General features: G+C 39.8%; 1 protein-coding gene across 1 annotated transcript in view; it reads right to left on the bottom strand.

Moving 5' to 3' along the window:
* Window positions 1-10,019: 10,019 nt before the first annotated feature.
* CAMK4 (calcium/calmodulin dependent protein kinase IV) overlaps window positions 10,020-21,862 on the bottom strand; it is a 170,524-nt gene continuing 158,681 nt past the window's right edge. Inside the window, exons 8-11 of the mRNA XM_062018973.1 lie at window positions 19,041-19,116; window positions 14,597-14,723; window positions 12,790-12,942; window positions 10,020-10,184 (exon numbers count right to left, since the gene is read on the bottom strand). Of these exons, the coding sequence (XP_061874957.1) occupies window positions 10,020-10,184; window positions 12,790-12,942; window positions 14,597-14,723; window positions 19,041-19,116 (521 nt within the window). The remainder of the gene's footprint in view (window positions 10,185-12,789; window positions 12,943-14,596; window positions 14,724-19,040; window positions 19,117-21,862) is intronic.

The raw sequence follows: 21,862 nt of genomic DNA on the forward strand, positions 1-21,862 counted from the left end.
AAAACATCTCCCGCAGAGGACGGTGAAGGGAGTCTGCATTCAAGCAGTTTGCAAGCCTAAGAAGATGTAGGTGGCAGGAATAACAAGCTGCACTGGTACAAGAAAGTGGCCATCTGTCCAAGATGTTCTGCAGACCCAAGGCACTTGCAACTCATGGCAAACTGAGTGGACGGCAATGCCACTGAGAGTGCTGAAAGACAAATATGGTAACAATAAAAAAATGATCCTTCCAGCACCTCATTCTTGTCAAGGCATTCACTCAGGTATCACGTGCAGGTTTGGGCTACTTAGTTCAAGACAGAGAGTAGTTTACAGGCAGAAAATCCACATTCAAGCAAGAAGAGCAGTAAAGACCTAGGACATGTGACCTGTGGGGAAGGACTTGGTTTGTGCTGCTAAGAGAGAAGGGTGCCAAAAAAGGAGCGTTTTAAAAACATTTGGATTCATAAGAAATGGTTTCAGAAAACAGATCACCATGACAGACAAACAGTTAATTGCCACAAAAAGACTCAGAACTTTACAAAATAGTTTCCCATCATAAAAGTAGCAAAACAATTTGATGGACTGCACATGGAAGTGGAAGCTTCTTCATGGCTGTGAGTCCTTAAGAACGCGTGAGACCCTTGAAAAGGTCTTTCCAGCCCCCTAGTTCTGCACTCCACAGGTTTTGTTTTTTTTTACTTTGTTATGCTAAGCTTTTGAGGGAAGAGGAGAAGAGGAAACACCAAACTGGAATTCATTCAAGACTGTGCTATTTAAATGCATAGCACCCATCATTCTCCTCCCTATAACAATATTTGTTGTTCCTTGTCCTACACTGAGCATTGGCCATCAGCAAATAATAGATGTAAGCATTTCTAGATTTACTAGTTTATTTAGTATCACATCAGTCATGCAAGCCGTTTATTAAAAATAGACTTCCAACTATCAAAGCATATTCTCATGGCTTATCAGCATTTCCATGCAAGCACACAAGCAGGTACATTGGTCCCAAATACAATACAATGAAACAGCAAAACCGTGGTATTGGTTTTTTTTTTTTTAGTTTTTCTGGTTAAAATTTCTCTCTGGTTCATTTGCACAATATCAGAAAAGTTACTACACAAACAGGCTTAGTCTGAAGTAGAAGTTCACAGTTAAACAAGCAGTCCATAAGCTTCTATTTAGTCGATAACAGCTTTGCTATTATGAGCCAACAGTGTTGACACTAGAGGATTTCTTACACATTAAGCAGTAAAAGAAAGAGTCAAGTACACAGAACACAGAGCTAATTTGAGAAAGGCTTATATGTCATTTTTTCATTATAATTCAGTCCAGCCACCATTGCTCCAAAATCAATGAGCTTCTGCAACAAACGTATAAAATACTTTGTGCTACAAATCAATAGCACCATTTGTCTCTTCATCTTGGATGTGTCAGCACATACCCAAACTGTGCAGCATACTCTCCTCTTGAATTAGGAGAAGAGCAAAACTTCCTGCTTACAGTCTGGTACTCATACAGGCTCAAAGCTGATAGCCACCAGAAGCCTTCAAACCAAAGCCAATCCAGAAACGAGCCCTTAATGCATCACATTTCTTCAGGTTAAAACCACTTTAAGCTCATGAGCTCCTTCCTGCAGGTCTGGGGCAGCCAGCCAGACTCTGCTTGGTGTCTCTCAGGCTATAGCTCCTTGCAACTAACAAACAAGTTCCCCAATTGAGACAGACTAGGTGACCCTTCCCGTCTTCTCCCACTCCCTCTCGAGCTGGGTCAGCCACCCTTGTGCTGAAAAACTGTCCTATTTATCTTCATCTTATGGACTAGGATTCACTTTCTACCTCTCCATCTTTCCTTCTCCCTGAGCATCTAATCACTTCAGAGTTAATTTCTCTCAAGTACAGGCTTTTCAACATGGTATGTTCTGAAAAAAACCCCAATCAACTCAAAACTAACCAAACTGCAAAACAATGTCCTTTATGCCCTTATAGATCCTTAAATGAAATTTCTACTATTTATTCAGAAGCATTAGCATGCCTTCCCATGAGCACGTGTTGTGAACAAGGAGGTGGTTCCTGTTCATAACTGCATGAAGACACAGCTGGGGTTAGCTCTCAGCAGGTGACAGTTTAACTGTTTTTGTTTCTAATTACTTTCACTTTAAAATCTCTTAATTTATAATTACCGTTTCCCTGCAACCAAAGATTTGAGTAGAGCAAACACAGCACTCACCACTACACTGCGGGCACCATCTGGGTACCCTCTGCAGGGTCCCATGCATCACTGATCTTCCCAAGGAAGACACTTTTCAGGGAGAAAACTGCTGCAGCAGGATTTGAAAAATTCTTCTTTTTTTTTTTTTTTTTTTCCTAAGTATGCATATACTCCATTTGCTTAGTTTCATGAAATATTTCTTGACAAACTCCTGTTCATCATTAAAGACTACTCCAGGCCCCATAGCAAGCTGAGTAAGAGACTGTGAGCCATACTAATAAAACAAGCAAAACAGCTTTCATGTCTTAGAAATCAAATGTGGGACCAGTGGTGAGGTTCTTCCATCAGAGAAGGCTGGTGCTGGATACATTTGCCCTACTTGCATAAACATAGCTGATGGTGGTGCCTGGAAAATAACAGAAATCAGGGAACCCGAGACCTGGGAGGAAATATCACCTTATATCTTTATCACCAGATACAGCTAAGAAGCAGCTCTTTGGTGTTTTCCATAGCACAAGCTGGTGTTTTTGTCGTGAATATTTATTTTTTTGTTGACACTTAGGGGTTTGTGGTGTTCCTGTTTGCTCATGTAAAGTTAGCATTCTCAAGGAGGGCTATCATGCCTTGCAATGGCTTTTTTTCCAGGTATCCTGGTTCTTGCAGGTGCTATACTAACTATAATTTCTCACAGTACAACACAGCTATTTAGAACTAACATTTGGAGAGTCTTCTGGTTAATGTCTGTAAAAACTGCCTTAAGCTGCAAGGACATTCTTACAGGGGAGCCTCTATTGCTGTGGCTAGGCCACTTGATTTAAATGGGCCTAGTCATTCTGGTTAACTTCAAGCAGGAGTGTAAGACACAGCTTAGTAGCATTGTTTCAGATATGGCCTTTAAACAGCCCTGGGTGTTTGGTTTTTTACTCTTAATAAACCCTGTTTGGTTAGTTAAGTATGGCAATTTGATCATCTAATTTAATTACTGGACATCTGTAAAGCCTGCAGGTCCTCTGGTTTGTCCAGGGCAAGACTAAAATAATGTTCTCTCATCACAACTAATGTGGTGCCCAACATGACTGCTTTGGCCGGGGCTGGAAGAGCCTTCCTCTGGGATGCAGTGTCACAGAGACACACATGAACCACTGATGACTTTATGCACAATTAATTTAAACTTCCTAGATTAATGAAAAAGCCTTGTTTTGGAAGAAGTAGCTCAAAAGGACATGGCAGATGATGCTGAGGGCTGGTATGATAAAGTAGATCCCTACACACCCAGTTCCGTGGATGAACAGATACAGGTCAGTGGCTATTGGAGCATACTGACTATGGGATATTATCACATGCCACCTGTAGCTGTAAATCATGCCCCCTGGCTTGCCTCAGGCTTTGAGCTACCAAAATAACTGCCTAAAGTCATTGATACAGTAATTTCAACTAGGAGAGCCATCTCAGATCCACTCAACATAGGGATAAGAATTACTGTCTTTTTTCCCTTTGGTGACTTTCCCTGTGTGTGCATTTGTAGACATAGTGATTGGTTCCACTTAGTTTTGTATTATAAAGAAGGTTATTATCTATTACAGTTCCAGGTAACAAATGAGACAAAGTGTTATTAACCAACTTTGCTGTTGCTTTTGCCAACACTACAAGTTGCACAGCTTCATAAAATATACGAAGTATATCAACCTGTTATGAAGTAAACAGTATTGGTCATCGCACACATTACATTTTCCAGAGCTCCTGAGCCTGGTGGGCTGCTTTGGATTGACGTACACCACACCTTCTCCATGGAAGGAAAAATATGCTGTTGATGCAGAAGCTCTCTGATGCTGAGGAGCAGAACCTGTCATGGTTGTTCTTGTGTTGCTTTGCTCTGAACCCCTCATCCCAGGCAGTAACAGCTTTTAAAGCCAAAGCACATTCAGCAGCTGAGGCACCTTAACTTTCCAGTGGGAAAGTAATTTGGGGAGCTGAATTATTTTCTGGTTCTCCCTGACAATCGTTGCATAATATTGGGCTATTTCTGTCAGCCAGGTATTGACTCTCCAGAAGGGAAACAGAAGGTGCCAGAAAACAGTATAAATCTACGAAATGGGGACTAAAGGAGAAACACCTCTCCCTGGGTACTAACTACCAATGACTAATCACGGCAAGGGTGTCTGACAGAGGAATATATTTCCAGTAAAACCCAGACTCTTTTGGGAGCACAAGCAACTCAAAGAGCAGGAGTGAAACCATGTGATAGACTCAAGGGCAACAGCAGATTTGTTACACTAGCACAGCTGAAACCTGCCAAGTGTCAGGTAGCTCTTCTCCCACTGACTGTCAGCTCATGTCTCTTCCTGGCTGTCCCATGGGGTCTACGGATGGGGAAAAAAAGATAAAAGCATAAAGGGGAAGAAAAACAATAAGCCATTTGGCCATGAATATGTGTTAATGCATGTTTTTGAAACCAGTTTCAAATGGAAAACCAGAAAAAGTCGCTTTCTTTTAAGCTTTGCTCTTTATGTATAGTCATACAACGCTTTGGAATGCTGCAGCATTTCAGGTAGACAGAAAAGAATGTAGCTGATAGTATTGGAGGAGCTCTATGCTACTCAAGAGAAGTGAAGACATTCTGTTTAATCTCTTGGCCAGCAAACCACTTCCTCGTATACAAGTTAAGGGTTAGATAGATTGTCAATTCTTGGTTACACATGCTGTGGATGGAGAAACACGCAGCATGGGATTCAGGTTAGAGCTGCCCTAAACTGTACCAATCACAAAATGCTGTGCTTGTGTTGTCACCCCACTTCAGCCGAAGTCCATGCTGAGCCATGCAAAAGGATGAGGGCACTGAAGCATTCTTTTTACAGGAGCCAGAGCTGGGGAAATAACACATCTATATATATATATATATGCGTGTGTGTGTATTTATACCTATAAATACAGCCATAACACTGCATTTATTAGCCTTTCATACCTTGATATCTGTAACACTGAATTTCATCCAGCAATGATCCATGTATACAAGAATGTTAAACGCAGATTTCAGTTCCAGCTGAGTAATGCTGGCAAAGGGCAAAAGACAGTTTTAAAGGATATGGTGCTTATTAATGAAGACATGGCTCTTAGAGACTGTTCAGGAGGCTCTTGACTCTCTTTTGATAAATTCATATGTTTGTGTGTGTGTGTACACATATATATTTTACCGTATATGTGTAATTTTATTGGTAAGCTCAGAATTGACTATTCTTTGACTATTCTGTTCTATTCCTGCTTCTATGCCATGCCTGTCCCCACAACACCTGAATGCCTTCCAACAATGACTAAGTTAATAATTGAGTTCATGTTCTCTTTTCTACTCTGGAAGGGCAGAAGAGCATGCGGTGCAGGGTGTTGTTTGGTTGTGGTTTTTTTCATTTGCTAGATTTTTAGTTATATGCATGTACATCATTCTACCCTCACATAAGTTAGTGGATTCACACTCCCAGGGATGCTCTCCATATTTGCACTGACCTTCCATCAATCTCCACTCTGGCCAAGAGTTTTACTTTCCAGAATACAGAAAATTTTTCCACTTGTGGAGAATCTAGAGTTTTGTCAGTAAAAGTTTATACATCTTCTGGAACTAAGATCTTTATATTCCATGTATAACTAGGTAATTACTTTTTTTTTTTTCTCTTAGTTGCTTATAATTTTATTTTCTTCTTATTTTGAAATAAAAGTAATGACTTTTATTCAATGCAATGTGGCATTGTGCAGGAGCTCATGAGGGAAGCTACATTTCTTTATAAAGATGAATTAATTCTCAATACTGTGGTTTTATGTTCTACTTGAAACAACCCTGAAAGGGAGGAAAGGAGCTTTGAGCTATTATTGTTTTATAAAGTAACTTCAAGGATGTCTGAACTGTGTCTTTGCTTACTTGGACCTGCTTGTGTTCCTGACACTGTGTGCTAGGTCTTACTGTGCATCTTGTTTTGTCAGCCTCATTCCTTCATTTCTCTCCCATGTGTGATAGGATTTTGTTCCTTGAATGCCATTCCTACTTGAGCAATACACTTGTAACCTGAGCAGCAACAAGGTAAACTCAGCCACACAAAACCAAGTTCTTGCCTCTGCAAGAGCCTCTGCACAAGCCATGGGTCAAAGCACTATGCTGAGACTTGTGAGTGTCTGTGACTCTGTAAGCAGGCAACATGCAGGATACTGTGCAAGGGTCTGCTGGGAGACCTCCACTAGACACTTTCTTATGTCACTCCTCAGAAACTACCTGGGAGCTGCACTGCAGGGCTCTGCACAACAACATGTCCCAGGCTGTGTACAGGAGCTGAAGGATAGCTGCCAATTGTTATTCGGAGGGTAATTATTCTCCAGAGCTCTCCTGAACATTCTACTTAGCAGATACCACCTATCTATCTGCTAAGCTGGCCATTTACAGTTTCTAACATCTTCTTCCCTATCCCTGCTGCTGGTCCTCACTTCCCCCAGGACTGCCAGCTGTACCTGCCTTTCACTCACAGCATGAGCTGTAGCAGAAGGACCTTTAAAAGTGCTGAGGCCCAGCAGACAGTGAGCCACAGCCTTCTCCAGCCTGGGGCTCCCTGCTCATCTACGCCTCTTCGGAAAACTCTTTGGTTGCCACTTTTATCCTCTTCAGCACCACACAGCTTTTCAGAGAACTTTGCATTACTCACTGTGGAGTCCTTGCAAAGGGGATGCTGGGTAGCTTTTGTTGCCTTAGTACCCTTCTCCTGAAACACACATTGTACCACAAACTATTGCCTTTAGCTCTTTCACATTGAAATGTCTGACTATGGTGTGTCTGTGTCTTTACAGCATGCTTGCACACCACCAAGTACAAACCTCCACAAACCAGCAATGGGCACATGAGGTGCAGCCTACTGTGTAATCCACAAAATTGCAAGCAAAGTTATCTGAAATGATGGGAAATTTGTTCTATTGTGCAGTGAATCTTTCTGAACTTGTAAAAAACCCTGTTGCTGTGCAAAGGTGGGACATCGTTAGCCACTTACTAGCCATGAGATCCTCAGCCTAGCTCTCAAATATTGGACTTTAATTGGCTAGTACAATAATGTGCCTCTAAAGGAAAAGTTTTGCTACATTCAAAGACTTCAAAAAGTTGGCAAAGTTCCTCTTTTGTACTTGAAGGACTTTGCTAATATGTTGAACATTTTTAAATCTTCAAGCTTAGGATTTCAACAGAAAAGAACATTATTAATTTTCTACCTAATTTATAACAACAGATGTGGAACTGGCGCATATCCAGAGGTGGTTTTCAGGCGTGTTCATATTTTTCAGTCACAGTAAGAGATAGGTGGTGTATTCCCAAGTGGCAGATGCCACTGGGGTGCAATTTTTCAGACAAAACCAATGCATGTAACACGCTTTTCTTCAGTTACATGCATACACCTTATCGTGGCTTTTCCTTCTGTACAGTACTGTCATCCATAAGCCAGGCATGCTACTTTACTGAGTCACATATTGGTTACTCACTCAGCACAGATATACTGATTGTTTCATATTGAGAAAAATAAAAGAAAACCAAGGGAAAACAACTGAAGCCCCAAAGCCTCTGTACACAAGACTGAGCTGCATCTGAGATCATGCTGTCACAGAGAGGTCCCCAGCTGCACAGCATCAGTTCATATTTACGATAGGCTATGGTATTATTTAGCAAAGAATAACTTTAAGAATCAGCTGGGACTACTTTTCACTCAACAAACTGTTCTTCAGATGAGGATATTCCTGCTCAAGCACTCATAAACTTGCAATGACTGTGCAGCCATCTCCAGTTCTACAGATTAGAAGCAACCATCTCAAATGAAAAACAAAATATTAAATAAATCCAACCTCTGCTGACAAACCTCCCCACCAACCAAACTTGGATGGTATTACCACTGTAACCAGAGGAAGAGACCTGTGGCTGAGAAATGTGTTTGTCCTGCAGTCACCTCACAGGAGATAAGAAAGAAGGTAAAAAGGGAGTCAGATGGATGCAACTATTGCCTTCTCCAAAGTGGTTGCTCTTACTGTACTTGTTTTCAAGGGAAAACCTGCAAAAATATCTTGTTGGCCTGTTCACAGTTGCCATGCCCCAGCAGCTGTTTCAGCTGGCCTCAAAGTGCATCACCTCGGAAAAGGACGGATGCATGTAATTTAAACTTCAACCACACTGAATTAGCAAAGCTTTTCAATCAAGTTCAAAAAGTTATAAGAAATGGATAAAAAAACTCAAGTACAATACATTCATTAGCATGCATTCTCACCTAGTAAAGACAGTATCTTTAAACTTTCTTTTTGCATTAAACTAGATTACATTTTATTTATCAAACCTACCATATGAATAACATTGTATATAATCTCATCAAAAAACTAATAGCTAATGAATGTTTTATTAATTACTTTTGTTTTCAGTAGCTGGTATATTTTTCAAGGCAAGTTGTGCAAGGCCTAACAACATAAAAACAATGAAAGCAGAAGAGGACTGTTGAGTGTATTGGGGTATTAGGTAACTATCAGTACCAAGAAGTTTAACAAACACAGATGATGTTGTACATCAGGTTCTTTCTGCCATTTCTGTAATGTATCAATAACATTATGAATTTACTGTGTATCAGAGGGATAACAAATGTAAATGGTCACACATACATACACACCGATGCATGTAACCTCTTCAACTTCTATTACGTTCAAGAAAAAAATCAAGACGGGTGAAGAGCCTGACACTAATTTTGCAAACTGAGCCATGCACACAGCTTTTAACCTAAGAAACAGGGGTGCTGGGTGAATGCAGGACCAGTGCTGGTGGATCACTTTACAGAAAGGGTCCTTTGCTAGGAAAATCTGGACTAATTATGCTGACAAGTGGAAACTGGTTACTCATGAGGTTAGACTATCTGGGAAGCAATTAGATTATACTACTTGCTCCCAGACCTTGTATAAGAGTGTTTCCCCACAGCAAAATCATTAAGTTGTGGAATAGCTTCCTCCAAGCATTAACAACTTGTACAGTTGCAGATTATTCCCTTAGGCCCTATAAAAATGTCTTCTAGCTGCACAGTTTAGAAATTAGTGAATAAATATACTGCTATTTCAAAAGTTTGCCTCTACTATAATCCTCTTTTAGTCTATCATTTTGTTTTGCTAACTAGAGATGAAATGGCATTAATACAAGTAATTTTGGTTGTCATTAAAATGCTGTATATAAAGAGGAGAAATCAGAATAAGGCATTCTCAACACAAGCTTGAGGAACGTATATTTTCGTGCCCAGTGGAACTAATGTTTTGATTGCTTCCCAGAAGTAGTGGAATGTTTTTTGCATATAGATCCCCAAATATTTTTTGAATCTTACAGATAAAAAGCATTACTTCATACATAAGTTTTAAAAGCATTGGCTCAATATTTCCTTCCATTTTGTCGCTGCAGGACTATGAATCTGGAAGGAAGCAGTTCAGAGAAACTCACAACATACAGAAGACATCTACTTCCATAAAACCAAATGAAACAGTATTCTGTTTCAAATGTCACCTAGAAACACTGGATAGATGTACATGAAATATACGCATTACTCTAGGTAGTTATTCATCCCCATGTTTTTACCTGCAGGTATTACTGCAAATAACGCTGTTTCCATGACATGCCTTATGGAACAGTTTAATATTTTGATAAGCAGTCACATGCATTGAAGGTAAGATCACCAGCCAGTGCATTTGGCACCCCAAAGCAGAACCAGAGAGGCCAAGCTTACGAATCTCTCTTGCTGAATGACAGGTGAGCTGGTGTATGAAGTGACTTAGCTGAAGCAAGGTAGCATATTGACCTAAGACTTTTCTTCTGGAGTCGCTTCTGCTTCCTGAGAGGGTTTCTCTTCGGGTTTGCTGTCATGGATGGGAGATGGGTTACGACTAGGCTTGTTGCTGTCGTGCACACTATGACTGCTGGCACTGCCAAGGCGAGTTGATGCCACCACAGCTTTTACTGCAGCCTGAGAAAGAGAGGACCAAGCAAACACTTCTTGAAGGACACAGTTTGTCAGCTCTGCAGGCCTACCATTGTTCCATTTGGAAACAAAACTGTGCTTTGTCTTCATGGCAATGTTCCATACGGATACTTGCCTGGTATCTGCTTGGGGCAGATTTAGAAGACTACCTGAAACACTGGATTGAGTTTCTGCTGCTTTCACAAAGTTGCATATTGACCAACATGAATGGATTTTTTTTTTTGAGCTACACATGCTGCATTTTTTTGGAAACTGCTGAAGTCAGAGGGCAAAAAGAAAGCTATCTTCCATCATAATAGTAACAATAGTATTACCACTGAGTATTCCATGAAAAGATCATAAAGGGAAAACTGTATTCATCACTATCACATACACAACGTACAGTGATGATGAGCACATGGGCAGCTTCCTGTGTATATGTATCAATACACATCGGAGATAGGTTCTCCTATCACATTAAATGTCACAAAATGAAGACATGTGTAAAGACAGTTATATCAGCCCTTGTCTTGAAGAGTTTTATTGCCTGGAAAAAATAAACATTGTGGAAAAGAAATAATAATTTCTGTGTGGGACAACTCTTGCTATTTTTGACCTGGCTAGCATTTTGCTTAGGCATCACAGAAGAAGCCACCTTCTGTGTTCTGTGGGAAGGGATGAGGAGTATAGAAAGCTTTGTGCATGTTTTGGAAAGGTAACTACAAAAAAAATAAAAGAAAATGCTAATGAAAAAACAGACTATATAAATGTTGGCAAGAAAGAATTCAAAATACAAGGCACGAGCCAGTAACAGTGTCAATAATTTTGAGAGTCTAAACTTTGTATAGGAAAAATTGCAGACATCCACATTATTAGTGGTCAGAGAACTTCAGTCGACAAATTTACAAACAGAGCAGGCCACTCAATGATATTACAATGCATAAAGATACTTTTAATGTAATTTACTCTTACTAAGCCACATAGATATTTATGAAACAAATGCAACACAATCTATAAAAAAAACAAATCATGACCAAGAGCTTTAAGAGCTATTCTATAAAAACATGTCTTTAGGTAAAGAAAGCCTGCCCCTGAACTTGTGTGTTGGGAAAGACAGGGCACTTTTATATTACTCTTACTAACAAAATAATAGTTATGAAGTATGTATTCATTACCTGTTTTTCTGCTTTGTCTTATTTTTTGGACAGAAATCAATTGTCCACATATTTATTGTTCATTTTATACATATATATGTATAAAACTATTAACTCTAACATAACTGATAACTCCAGTTAATCCTCTTCATAATTGGAGATTTGGCCATTTAATCTTTAATAGAAAAGCAGTGAAGAAATAAACATAAAAGCAACAGCTTTACAACACAGAAGTATAAACCAGTGACTAAACAGGAATCTAAATGAACTAGGTTTCAAAAACCAAAAACCTTGTTCGTGATCAAAGGTATAAAATATAAAGAGAATCAGAATCAAAACACTCAAAATGGGCAGCATTTCCTTGCACCCTCTTGGGCAAGGAATGTAACAGCTCACTGGGGCAGAAATCTATCTGAAGAAAGACAATATTAATAGATACGTATAGTCAGTTCTGCATGGGCAAACCATTACTGTGAATCACATCTACAGTATCTGAGACCTTTATAAATGGTAACACTTTTTTGTTTGCCCTGTAGAGATTCTCTGGGAAAAAAATGAGCAAAATCTAAGTTAAGGGTCATTGCTTGTGAATTTGGCTCTGCATGAGGGTTGTAAAGCCCTCAGACAAGATGCTTTTAACTCTTATTCCCCAGGGTTACCAGTGCAGCTTCACTGAGGCTGCTGGCAATAATTTCCATGAAGTATCCCTGCAAATCTCTCCTAGGCACACTCAAATCTTTAACAACTGAAAAAAGGATTAGGAAAGAACAAAGTATCCTGATGTTATGTCAGTTAGATGCCCAGCTGCCTGGTATTTGCACCTAAAAACGTTTCCCTCCTTCTTCCCACAGCAGATATGTAAACCAGACAGTAAAGGAGCATAGTGATAACTCAAAACCTCAGCACAGGTCTCTCCTGCATTCCTGCCTTGCAGCACTTAAATTCCAGATACAGAATGCTATTGCACATTTGCTCTCTGAGATATTTGAAAATGCATGTTTTCGGCCTGTCAATCTCACCCTCAATCTGAGAATGGTTTACATATCAAAATATGCTACAGTAGATTAAACATCTTCTAGATTTATGTATGTCTATGAAGAAACTACTCAGAATTTGGTTTTCTGGCCAGTACTCTTAAAGAGGAGCAAGCAGTACAGGACAGATTGACAGAAGCAAGGCAGGAAGAAGGAAAGAAAGGAAGGAAATGTGAAAGCTATGTACAATCTCAGCAGTACTGTCTTTGTAGAGTTTTCAATCAATCTCACACATTTTTATTTGCTTGGCTGCACACATTGACAAATCAGATTCAACTTCTTCACCCTCATCAGTCATCTTAAATGTAAAGTTTCCATAACACTATGGAATGTTGTCCTGAAAAGTGTGCAAGGTTTCTGCAAGGATACTAATTTAATTGGATGCTTTGATAATGAAAACAGAGGCTACACTCAGAGACTTGCCTTAAGTTTACGCCGGGCATTGAATTCTTGAAGTTTCTTCTGTGCATTGTCCATATGTGCAAAGTTTGCTGCCTTCCCTGTGACCCATGGGTGCTGCAAAGCCTGTAGAGTGGTGAGGCGTTTCCTGGGGTCTAAAACAATCAACTTTTTAACCTACATCACAAGGAAGAAATAGAGAAGGCTGTTAACCTTATTCTTCATTCATGTTTATGGAACTTTGCATTTTGAGGCCTTGGTCTTGGTTTGGGAAGCATCTGAATGAAACATTCTAAGAAGTCAGTAAGAACTTGCATTCAGGTCTTTGTATGTATTTTGTTCCTGGCATTTCTAGATCCTCCAGAAATAACATCTAAATAAGACAGTGACAAAGGGGGAAGAGAGGAGAAAAAGAATCAACTGGTTATGAGCATTTGTAACAAAGTGTGTACCAAATGCAGCTGGCTTTTATTTGCCATAGGCTGCTGTATATCTGAATTGTCACATAAACCCTAAGGGAATTTCAAAATACCCCCTTAGCAGTATCCCCACTTTCAGACTTGGACAGGTTTAAATTGGATTAGAAAGTTTAAATTCTGGTATACGTAACTCATGCAGACTTGTGCCATGCAGTCACCACCAGGTAGATCACAAATGAAATGTTTCCTTAAGTCACTGTAAAACCTCACGTACATGTGAAGTAAAAAGTATAGTACAAGTATTTGTCTCTCAGCCTATTCTGAAACTAATGTTGTTAATGCCATTCTTTCTGTTATCAACACCAGAGAAGCTGAATCTCTCCAAACACAACAGCAGGATGCTTTTGGGAACAAGTTGCATTTCATGGGTTTTGCTGTATGTCTGGAGCTGTTTTAAAATAATGAAGGATGAGGATGGCATAAGGAAGCATATGGATAGTACTCCAAAGAGTCACACTTAGCAGCTCTCCTGACTGTACAACCCCTTGGAGCAGAGTGCAAGAGAATGCACAGGGCTCCACCACTGTTATGTGCCCAAGTGTGAAGGGGGAACTTGCTTCGGGGATCTCTGAAATTTCCCTAAAAAGAGCTATTAAAGAAAGATGATGTCAGAACTGGGTGCAGGAGAATGTGCATCATGATGAATACCTACTATGTATCCACAGATGAGGTCAAGTTATTATGAAATAACTGAATTGTGCAAGTTATTGTTGATTAAAAATCAAACTCAAGCATATTCATCTTTCCAGATCAGTATCTCTTGGATCAAATTTACTAGTAATCTGGTTATGTAGTAAAAAAAGAATAGAGTGTGGACAGCATGCTCACCTTTGCATTTTGCTAATGAGTTATATTTAAAAGTAATGGGCCTTTCCTCATCTACAAAGAAAAAACTTAAAAGGTCAGAAAAAGGCCAAAGGGGGGTGAGGAAGACTTCAGTGGTTTTTCTACTTTTCCTCCAAAATTCAGACTTGAAAACTGCACAAAATATAGGGCTTGTTTCTACATTCCTCTGAAGATAATTGCCCTGCCAAGAAGAACAATGAAACACCTCAGAGCTAGCGTGAAAGGCAGGCATACATGAAGACCATGACAGTTGCCAACAATGTGGGGCTTACTCCACTGAAGGACCAGGATATCCACAGTTTTATGTGCAAAATACAGCACTGGACTAACAGGCAATATTTAACAGCACCACAGTATACCAGAGATAAGAAGAAGAAAAGCAAGGAGGCATATGAATAATATATAATATAGTATTCTGCCTCCACCCCAAAATGGACTCTCTTTCTCAGTGGTAGTGACATTGGCCAAGTAAAGATACTCCCGTCTCATTTTTGTGCTTTACTTACTAAATCCTTGGCATTCAGAGACACATCATCCCACCACGGGGACACAAAGTCATATTCACAGTTCAGGATTCTCTTAAACATGTACTGATCTCCCCTTTCATCATAAAATGGTTCAAAGCCACAAAGTCTGCAAGGATAAAAAAGAAAGAAATTTATCAAAGATTAATTAGTCTCAGGGTGGTGTAAATGTTTCTTGGTATTATCTTCCCCTGCTTTGTGTCCTGCAGACAACTTCAGGAAACCAGACTCTGATGTACTGCCAATTCTACAGAGCAGAACAAAATGCAGTCATAAGCACTCATAAGCCCTGGGAAAGGCTGATAAATTTGTGAATTTTCTATTTTAACATGCCTGTAATTAGAACTATTAACACAGGGGCTTACCATAAAAGTAGGCATGCAACAGTTGATATCTGTTTACCTTCTACATGCCAATAAATATTTTCTAGCAGCTCTCTGCTCTGCTGGTCTCAGAGTAAAGTCCCTTGGACTACTGAGTCATCCCTCAGTCTGAAACCTTTGCTCATCCCTTGTTCATTTCCATGAATCTTCTCCAGTTATGTGTCTTTTTGAAGTGAGTGCAAATATCATTCAGCTTGGGTACACCATGGAGTTGCAAATTAGCATAATGATGTTTTTCACTTTCATCTTCATTTCTTTGCTAATATCTCCTGACCTTGGATCCGCTTTTCTGGATTGTTTGCAAGTACAGGAGTAATATGTTCATACAGCAATTATCAGAATCCCTGTAATTCTTTCTTGAGGTTTAGCAATTAGCTGAGGAGACACATCTTACCTGTGAAGTTAGAAGGTGTTAAACATCCAATTAGGACCTAGGTTTTGGTTATGTTCATTACTGTATATTCTTTCATCCTATAATCCACAAAATATTAAAAAAAATTTCCACAGTTTTTTACAATCAGCCCTCATCTTTACTTAGGTAATTTTGTAAACTAACTAATGACTACATTTATGAATATACTGAATAATACGGATCCTGACATAGATCCACATTGCTGGCCCTGGGAATACAAACTCATAGAAGCAGCTGCTATTTACATAATGTCCTTTTTTCTTGCTTCGTTGCACTTTAATCATGGCTGCACACATAATCAGATGTTACAAAGTGAATTTCCTTCTCAACCAGTAAGTGTTCTGAGGTAAAAAGAAAGTCTGTCTCCTACTCTGACTCCAGAAAATGCAAAAAGCAGTGACATGATACAGGAAAACAATGGCAGACAATAAAGAGCAAGACAGCAACAAATCTAGAAAAGTTAACCTAACATTTTAACTTGAATTTATAGTTTTAAACCAAATCAGTGTGCTTACAGTCTTAAAAAGGGAGACAGATGTTTGAGGAAGAAATGTGGTTTTGGGAGTGGTGTGCATCCACAGGTGGAAGAGCTGCTGAAGAGGAGAAAACCTCCACTGTAAGCAGATTCTGGGCACATTATTAATTTCCAAATATGGCAGAGATGGATTAAAACACAAGGATCCAACCTTCAAATGCTGTGTGTGTGCTTTGGTAGGTGAGAGCCAGTTTGAGTCCCTCTGTTGCTCCCTTCCCATTTGCCTCTCCCACCACTGTTTCTGAGATTGCTTCTGGTCTGCTCCTATCCCTACCGAATACTTCTGCTGAGCAGGACTGTCAGCCACTGAATGGTTAAGCCAAAATTGGCTTCTGAATACCAGGTACCCAATGCCATACGAGATCACACTTAAGACTTGCCATGCCGGAAGCCTTCTAAGTGATTCTCTATTAAGTCCTGACAATATTGTCATAGTAACTCACCATTATCACCTACAGTTGTCTTACTAACAATTTATAAGGATAGGATTCTATCTAAAAAACATTTTCCATTTCAGCAGACATGTTTTTTGCTACATGACAAATTAGATGAATAAAACTAGAAGTGTGATTTCAAAATAGATAAAAATAAACCAGAATAAGACCCAGTGTGGCTGCTCTTGATTTTATTAAGAAATTTCATTTTATTATGCTGATTCATTTTAAACCAATTACCTACCAAATAAAGAAAAATCTATGTAAACAGCTTCAAAATAAATTAGAAATGACCAGACAGTGTTTTGGGCCTTTTAAAGTCAGTTAGTAAAAAACCACTTTTAATTAAATCCATGCAATTTTAACTACAGGCAAAACCTCTGTATTTTCAACCACCATCCGCATTTCAAACATGCAGTACCATTTCTAAACTGCTGCAGAAACACACAAATATTGGTCCTCTTTGCTGTTAAAACTATAGAAGTGGCTTTCCTGGAATTATGACAGTTATCTTCTGTAGGGCTTAATATAATTTAACTCAGAAATAATTGTTTTGTCAAAACATGTGTCAAACTTTTCCTTAATCACATGATAAGTGTTGTGTTGGTGGGAAGACACAGTTTAATGTACATCTTTGGCAGCATGGCAGTTAACTTTTATGCCCCCTCTATTTTAGAAGTGCATATAGCAAGGCCTTTTTTTGACTGTACATTAGCACACTACCTTTCCCAAACTATGAGACTGAGACACGCAACACTGTTCCTTAGGCTGTAGGATTAATGAATTAGTTACTGTACATGCACCTTTCTGATCTCAGCTTCTACTCCATCAGAAATGTTATCTACAAAGTTTTATGCTCAACAGCTTCAAAGGTGGAAAATTCCTAAAGCTAAATGGAAGATATGGCCAATTGGATTTGGTTAGCACCCTTTCTGCCTGGCTTGCTCCTTTATGTCAGATTAGATTTCAAGAGGGGAGAAGGAGAGGTACAGAAGGAGGAAGTAGAGGAGTATCTGTACTGGTGGTGACTCACTCGGAGCAGACACTCACACGTTTGTGATTATACCACTGCAGAGGTTTAATGTGGCTTGGGAGCATCTCCTGAACAGATAGAAGGTTTTGAAAGGCGGCACATACCAAACGTCACTCCATATATGTAAACAGGAATATACTGTAAGCTCTCATTTAGAGTTTGCCTACACTTGAGAGTAAGTTCTTCTTAAGGAAAGCTCTCAGTTTCAAGTACAACAGCTATTCCTCAGTCGCTGAATAGGTAGGCAAGCTCATGGCTTAATCTAGATATCTTTGTAAACGGACAAACAAAGGCACCTCTCCAATCTCACAGACAGTTCTGATGGCAAATTTCACATCTCTCTGCCATGACTGGACCACTAGAACTGATGAAAAACTATCATCTCTCAGGCAGTGCCAAAGACATGATCTTCTACATACTTGAACCAGGCTTTGAGACAAAGATACACATTTTCAAGGGAGCTGATAACAAAATGGAAAATAGCAATATTGTAGCTTATTATTGGAGAGCTGTCACTTATCTGAATCTTATGCACAGAAGACATTTTCTGGTATTTCCATCAGAGTGTTTGCATATTTTTAGAAGTACTTTCAGTATAAACCCTAGAATATGTTAATTTTCTCTTTGCAAAAGACATAAACAAAATAATTGTATTATTACACATGATACTTGCTGGACAGTTGATAAGTACTAGAAGGCAAAAGAAAATGGCCTGTATGTAAAAAAATCATCCATATCTTTAATGTGTATGTGTGAAATCCTGTTTCCTTCCCATAAGGCATCCTCCAAGCATTGCATACAACTACAGCTCAGAATTGGTGTTGCCAAGGGAATAAATTAAGTCATTTATTCTTCCATAAAGAGATGTATGAATACATCAGATGCAATCTTCCCTTCTCAATACTCTTTGTTTGAAAGATGTGTTAAGATGCAGACACAAGTGCCTACCTTTAGATAAAACTGAAAGTTTTGGTCTATAGTTGCAACTTCAATTGTTTGAAATATGTATGGCCAGTATGGCACACAGCCCTCTGTCAACGTCTCTGGTTATCTTCTCAGAACTGGAAGACTTCAACATGAATCATTTAACCCCTCTGACTGATTTGCATGCAGAGAGTCCAGGGCTGTTCCCTGCCTCTTGGCTGAAATGCTGTGAGGCAGCACGACCGAAGCTGCAGCAGCATTTGTAGCTACAGATAGGACAGCAGTGTTTGGGAATATTCACAGGCACTATGAAACAACTCCAAGTACCTCAACTTCTCCTTGCCTTATCTGTTGAGAAGCTGCTTAGGACAATAGTATCACCCATAGTTCATATGAATGATAAAAAACTTATGATGCTTTCTGATGCTTGTATGATTGTATTTTTGCTTCCTGCAGCTTTACTGCTATTTGTTCACATCAATAGCATGATTCTGCACAGACCTTGCTGCTGCTCAGAAAGAAGTGTTATGTTTATCAAACATGAGTGTTTTGCCATGTTCCTCTAGGATTTGACTTACTTACATAAGATTAGGAACACAATAATTAAAGTTCAGGATCTCATGTTTTCCGGCGGCACAGCTCACAATGTTGCAAAAACCCCTGGAGGTGCTCACAAATGCACTCTGTGAGAATGTCTGCACTTACAGGATGTAGGTAATGATCCCCAGAGACCACATGTCCACCTCAGGGCCATAGGCACATCCCCGTAGTATCTCTGGTGCTGCAGATGATAAAACACTTGTCAATGAGAAGAAATCTGAATGAAGAAAGTATAGTCATAAAGACAATTTAAAACTCCGTGCACACTCGTATTTTAAAAAGTTAGGGCCTTCTCCTTTAAGCCCTTAATTAGGCAAATGCTTCTGTTCACTGAGTATAAAGCAACAGAAGTCATGTCCAGGCACAGCCACAGACTTTGGCTTCAAATTGCTTTTTAGGCTTGTGATAGGAACCATAGAAAGCTACAGCACCACTGGAGGTGCAGTGTGACAAAGGAGTCAGTACTTTTACCTCTGTATTTTGCTTATTTACTTGTTAGTTTATCTGTGCTTTATTTTTCGTATTCTGTTTTAATTCTAAGAAAAGAAAATACTATTTCAGGCAATTGCTTTTGCTACAGTGCATAGCAGGTGGAAAGGCCAGGTAGTCTCATGGGAGTCTGGCTCTGCAACAGTAAAGAGGAGTTAATCTTTTCCCAAGCACCTTGACTGACATACCCCATGGAAAGCTGGGCAGATTGCAGCATCCCTCAGACAGTACCTGTGGCTGCTGCATGTTACTAAAAATGTGCACAGTTGAACACTCAAAATGTGATGTGCCTGCCTCACTCACCCCCAGAGCCTGTAGCTTAATACACCCTTGAGGCTTGCCTCCAACTAGTCAAACCTCCCAGAGCAAAGCTTCTCAGATGGCAAGATGGAAATTCCACATCTCTACAGGAGAAAATGTAAGTGCTTGATACGGTGGGAGGCAAGACGCTTCATCACCTTTTGGCCACTGACAAAGACACATGACTAATTTGAAAAAAAAATAAAGAGACACTGCTGAGTCACACTTCTCAGTATCAGTAGTCCTTCTTCTCAGCATCCATAGTATCTGTACTAATATCCACCAGACGTACAGGATGGCAGCACAGCCCCTGAGCCCAACAGCTCTATGAGGATATAGAGGGACAGCTGCCATGCTTCTGGAGTGCAGTGGACCTGCTGCACCTGTGCGCTCCAACAATGCAGCACATACACATCTCCTCACCTTCCTGCCTACAGCCACAAGCAACAGGGCCAGGAAGAGTTGGAGGCTTCCCTAAATGTTTGACAGCCCCCTGCTCAGCCTGAATCTTTGGTTGCCCAACTGGACTGACCCAAGCTGCCAGCATGTTCCTGCTTTCCTCCTAGCCTATGAGAGGTCTCTGCCAGTGCAGCTCTCCTGAGGAACATCCTGAAGGAGTGAGGCTCCCCTAAGCATGACTTTAATTAGAGTACACACAACTCCCTAACGGCCTCCAGCTACCTGGCTCAGACTTCATCAACAAACCTGAAAGATTTATCACACAGGGAACACATCAAGTAGTTTTGGAAAGCACAAATATAGAAAGCAAAGGACATTAATCACTAAGTTTTCTACACACCACACATACAGCTGGCAGCTGGGCAAATGTATGCCAGTCCTAGCACAGACTTCCCTTGCCTCCTTATTATTCTGCTAAGGAGAGCTTATCGGCAAAGCAGGCAACAGTTGCAGTGAAAAAGATGGACCAAAAAACAAGATGTTAACCTCCATTCTTCCTGCCATGTTTGTTAATGCCATGAAGGGGGTTCTGAAGTAAATAGGACATTTTTTCTAAAGAACACAATTTTTCTTGGGATGCCTTCTTTCATAGTATAAGGGCAAAAGACACTTTCTTCCCTTCTTCCACTTCCTTCCATCTCAGTATGGTAAAATGGCCACCACTTATAAAAGGAGGACAAACAATTTGTATACACAGGTCTGCCTTGCTACCCAGACTGTGATTGCAGAGTTATGCACTTTGTAAATACGATCTTTTAGTATTTTCAGAAGTTTGATTTTGGTGGATGGATTTGACTGACATATTGCTGTTAGTTTAGATGTTGGCTCTAACAGCCTACTGATAGAAATCACTTATGCCCTTTTTTCAAGTTCACCAAAAGCACAATGTCAGCAAGTTAAGTTCTTTGTGACTATCTTCTTGCTTTCAGTCTTCTGCATCACTTGGCATGTCCCAGGGATTTTGACTGATGCCAAAGTATCCATGCTCCAGTATGTGCTTTTGTTGCTGTGTCCTTTCAGCAGAAGCTGCTGATAGCTGGGTGGGCAGGAGTGGCAACCAATTATTCATAGTTTAATTTAGCATTTCAACGGTACTCCTCTTGGGCTTCCTCTGCTTCTGGAAAGTAGTACTTGAATATTTTCCAGGCACCAAGAATTCTGCATGGTCAATTAACTTGGGTTGTAAAACAAGGATTGCAGGTCCATGTCTGGAGACACAAAGCTCCTTTCTTCTCTTCTCAGCACAGACACTGAGCCTTAACCCTTCTCATAAAGTCATCCCTACGCTGAAGGCTCTTCTATGGAATAAGTCTCATCCTATTTTTCTAGTATACAAAGACAGGCATAAAAAGGGATAAATAGTAACTGCAGTTTTGTGGCATTTGTAATTTAACTACCACAAGAGAAGACAATCAGAACATGAACAGCTAATACATGAAGTATAGTGCTACAAAACTAGTCAGACTGGAATTCACTGATACTCTAAAGCATATCTGGCACCTGTGTGTGTTTGGCAGAGAGCATCACATAACATAATGGACATGTCACCTGAATTGCATTATCACCTGTGCTATGAGGTAACAGAATACTTTTATGGTCTTCTCCAATGCCCTCTTTCCTTTGTTTCTACAGTTATAAAAACAAATGCCAAGTCTTTAGTTTCCAAATGGCTTGGCTCA

This window comes from Colius striatus, chromosome Z (assembly GCF_028858725.1).
Source record: "Colius striatus isolate bColStr4 chromosome Z, bColStr4.1.hap1, whole genome shotgun sequence".
In the NCBI taxonomy this organism is placed as follows: Eukaryota; Metazoa; Chordata; class Aves; order Coliiformes; family Coliidae; genus Colius; species Colius striatus.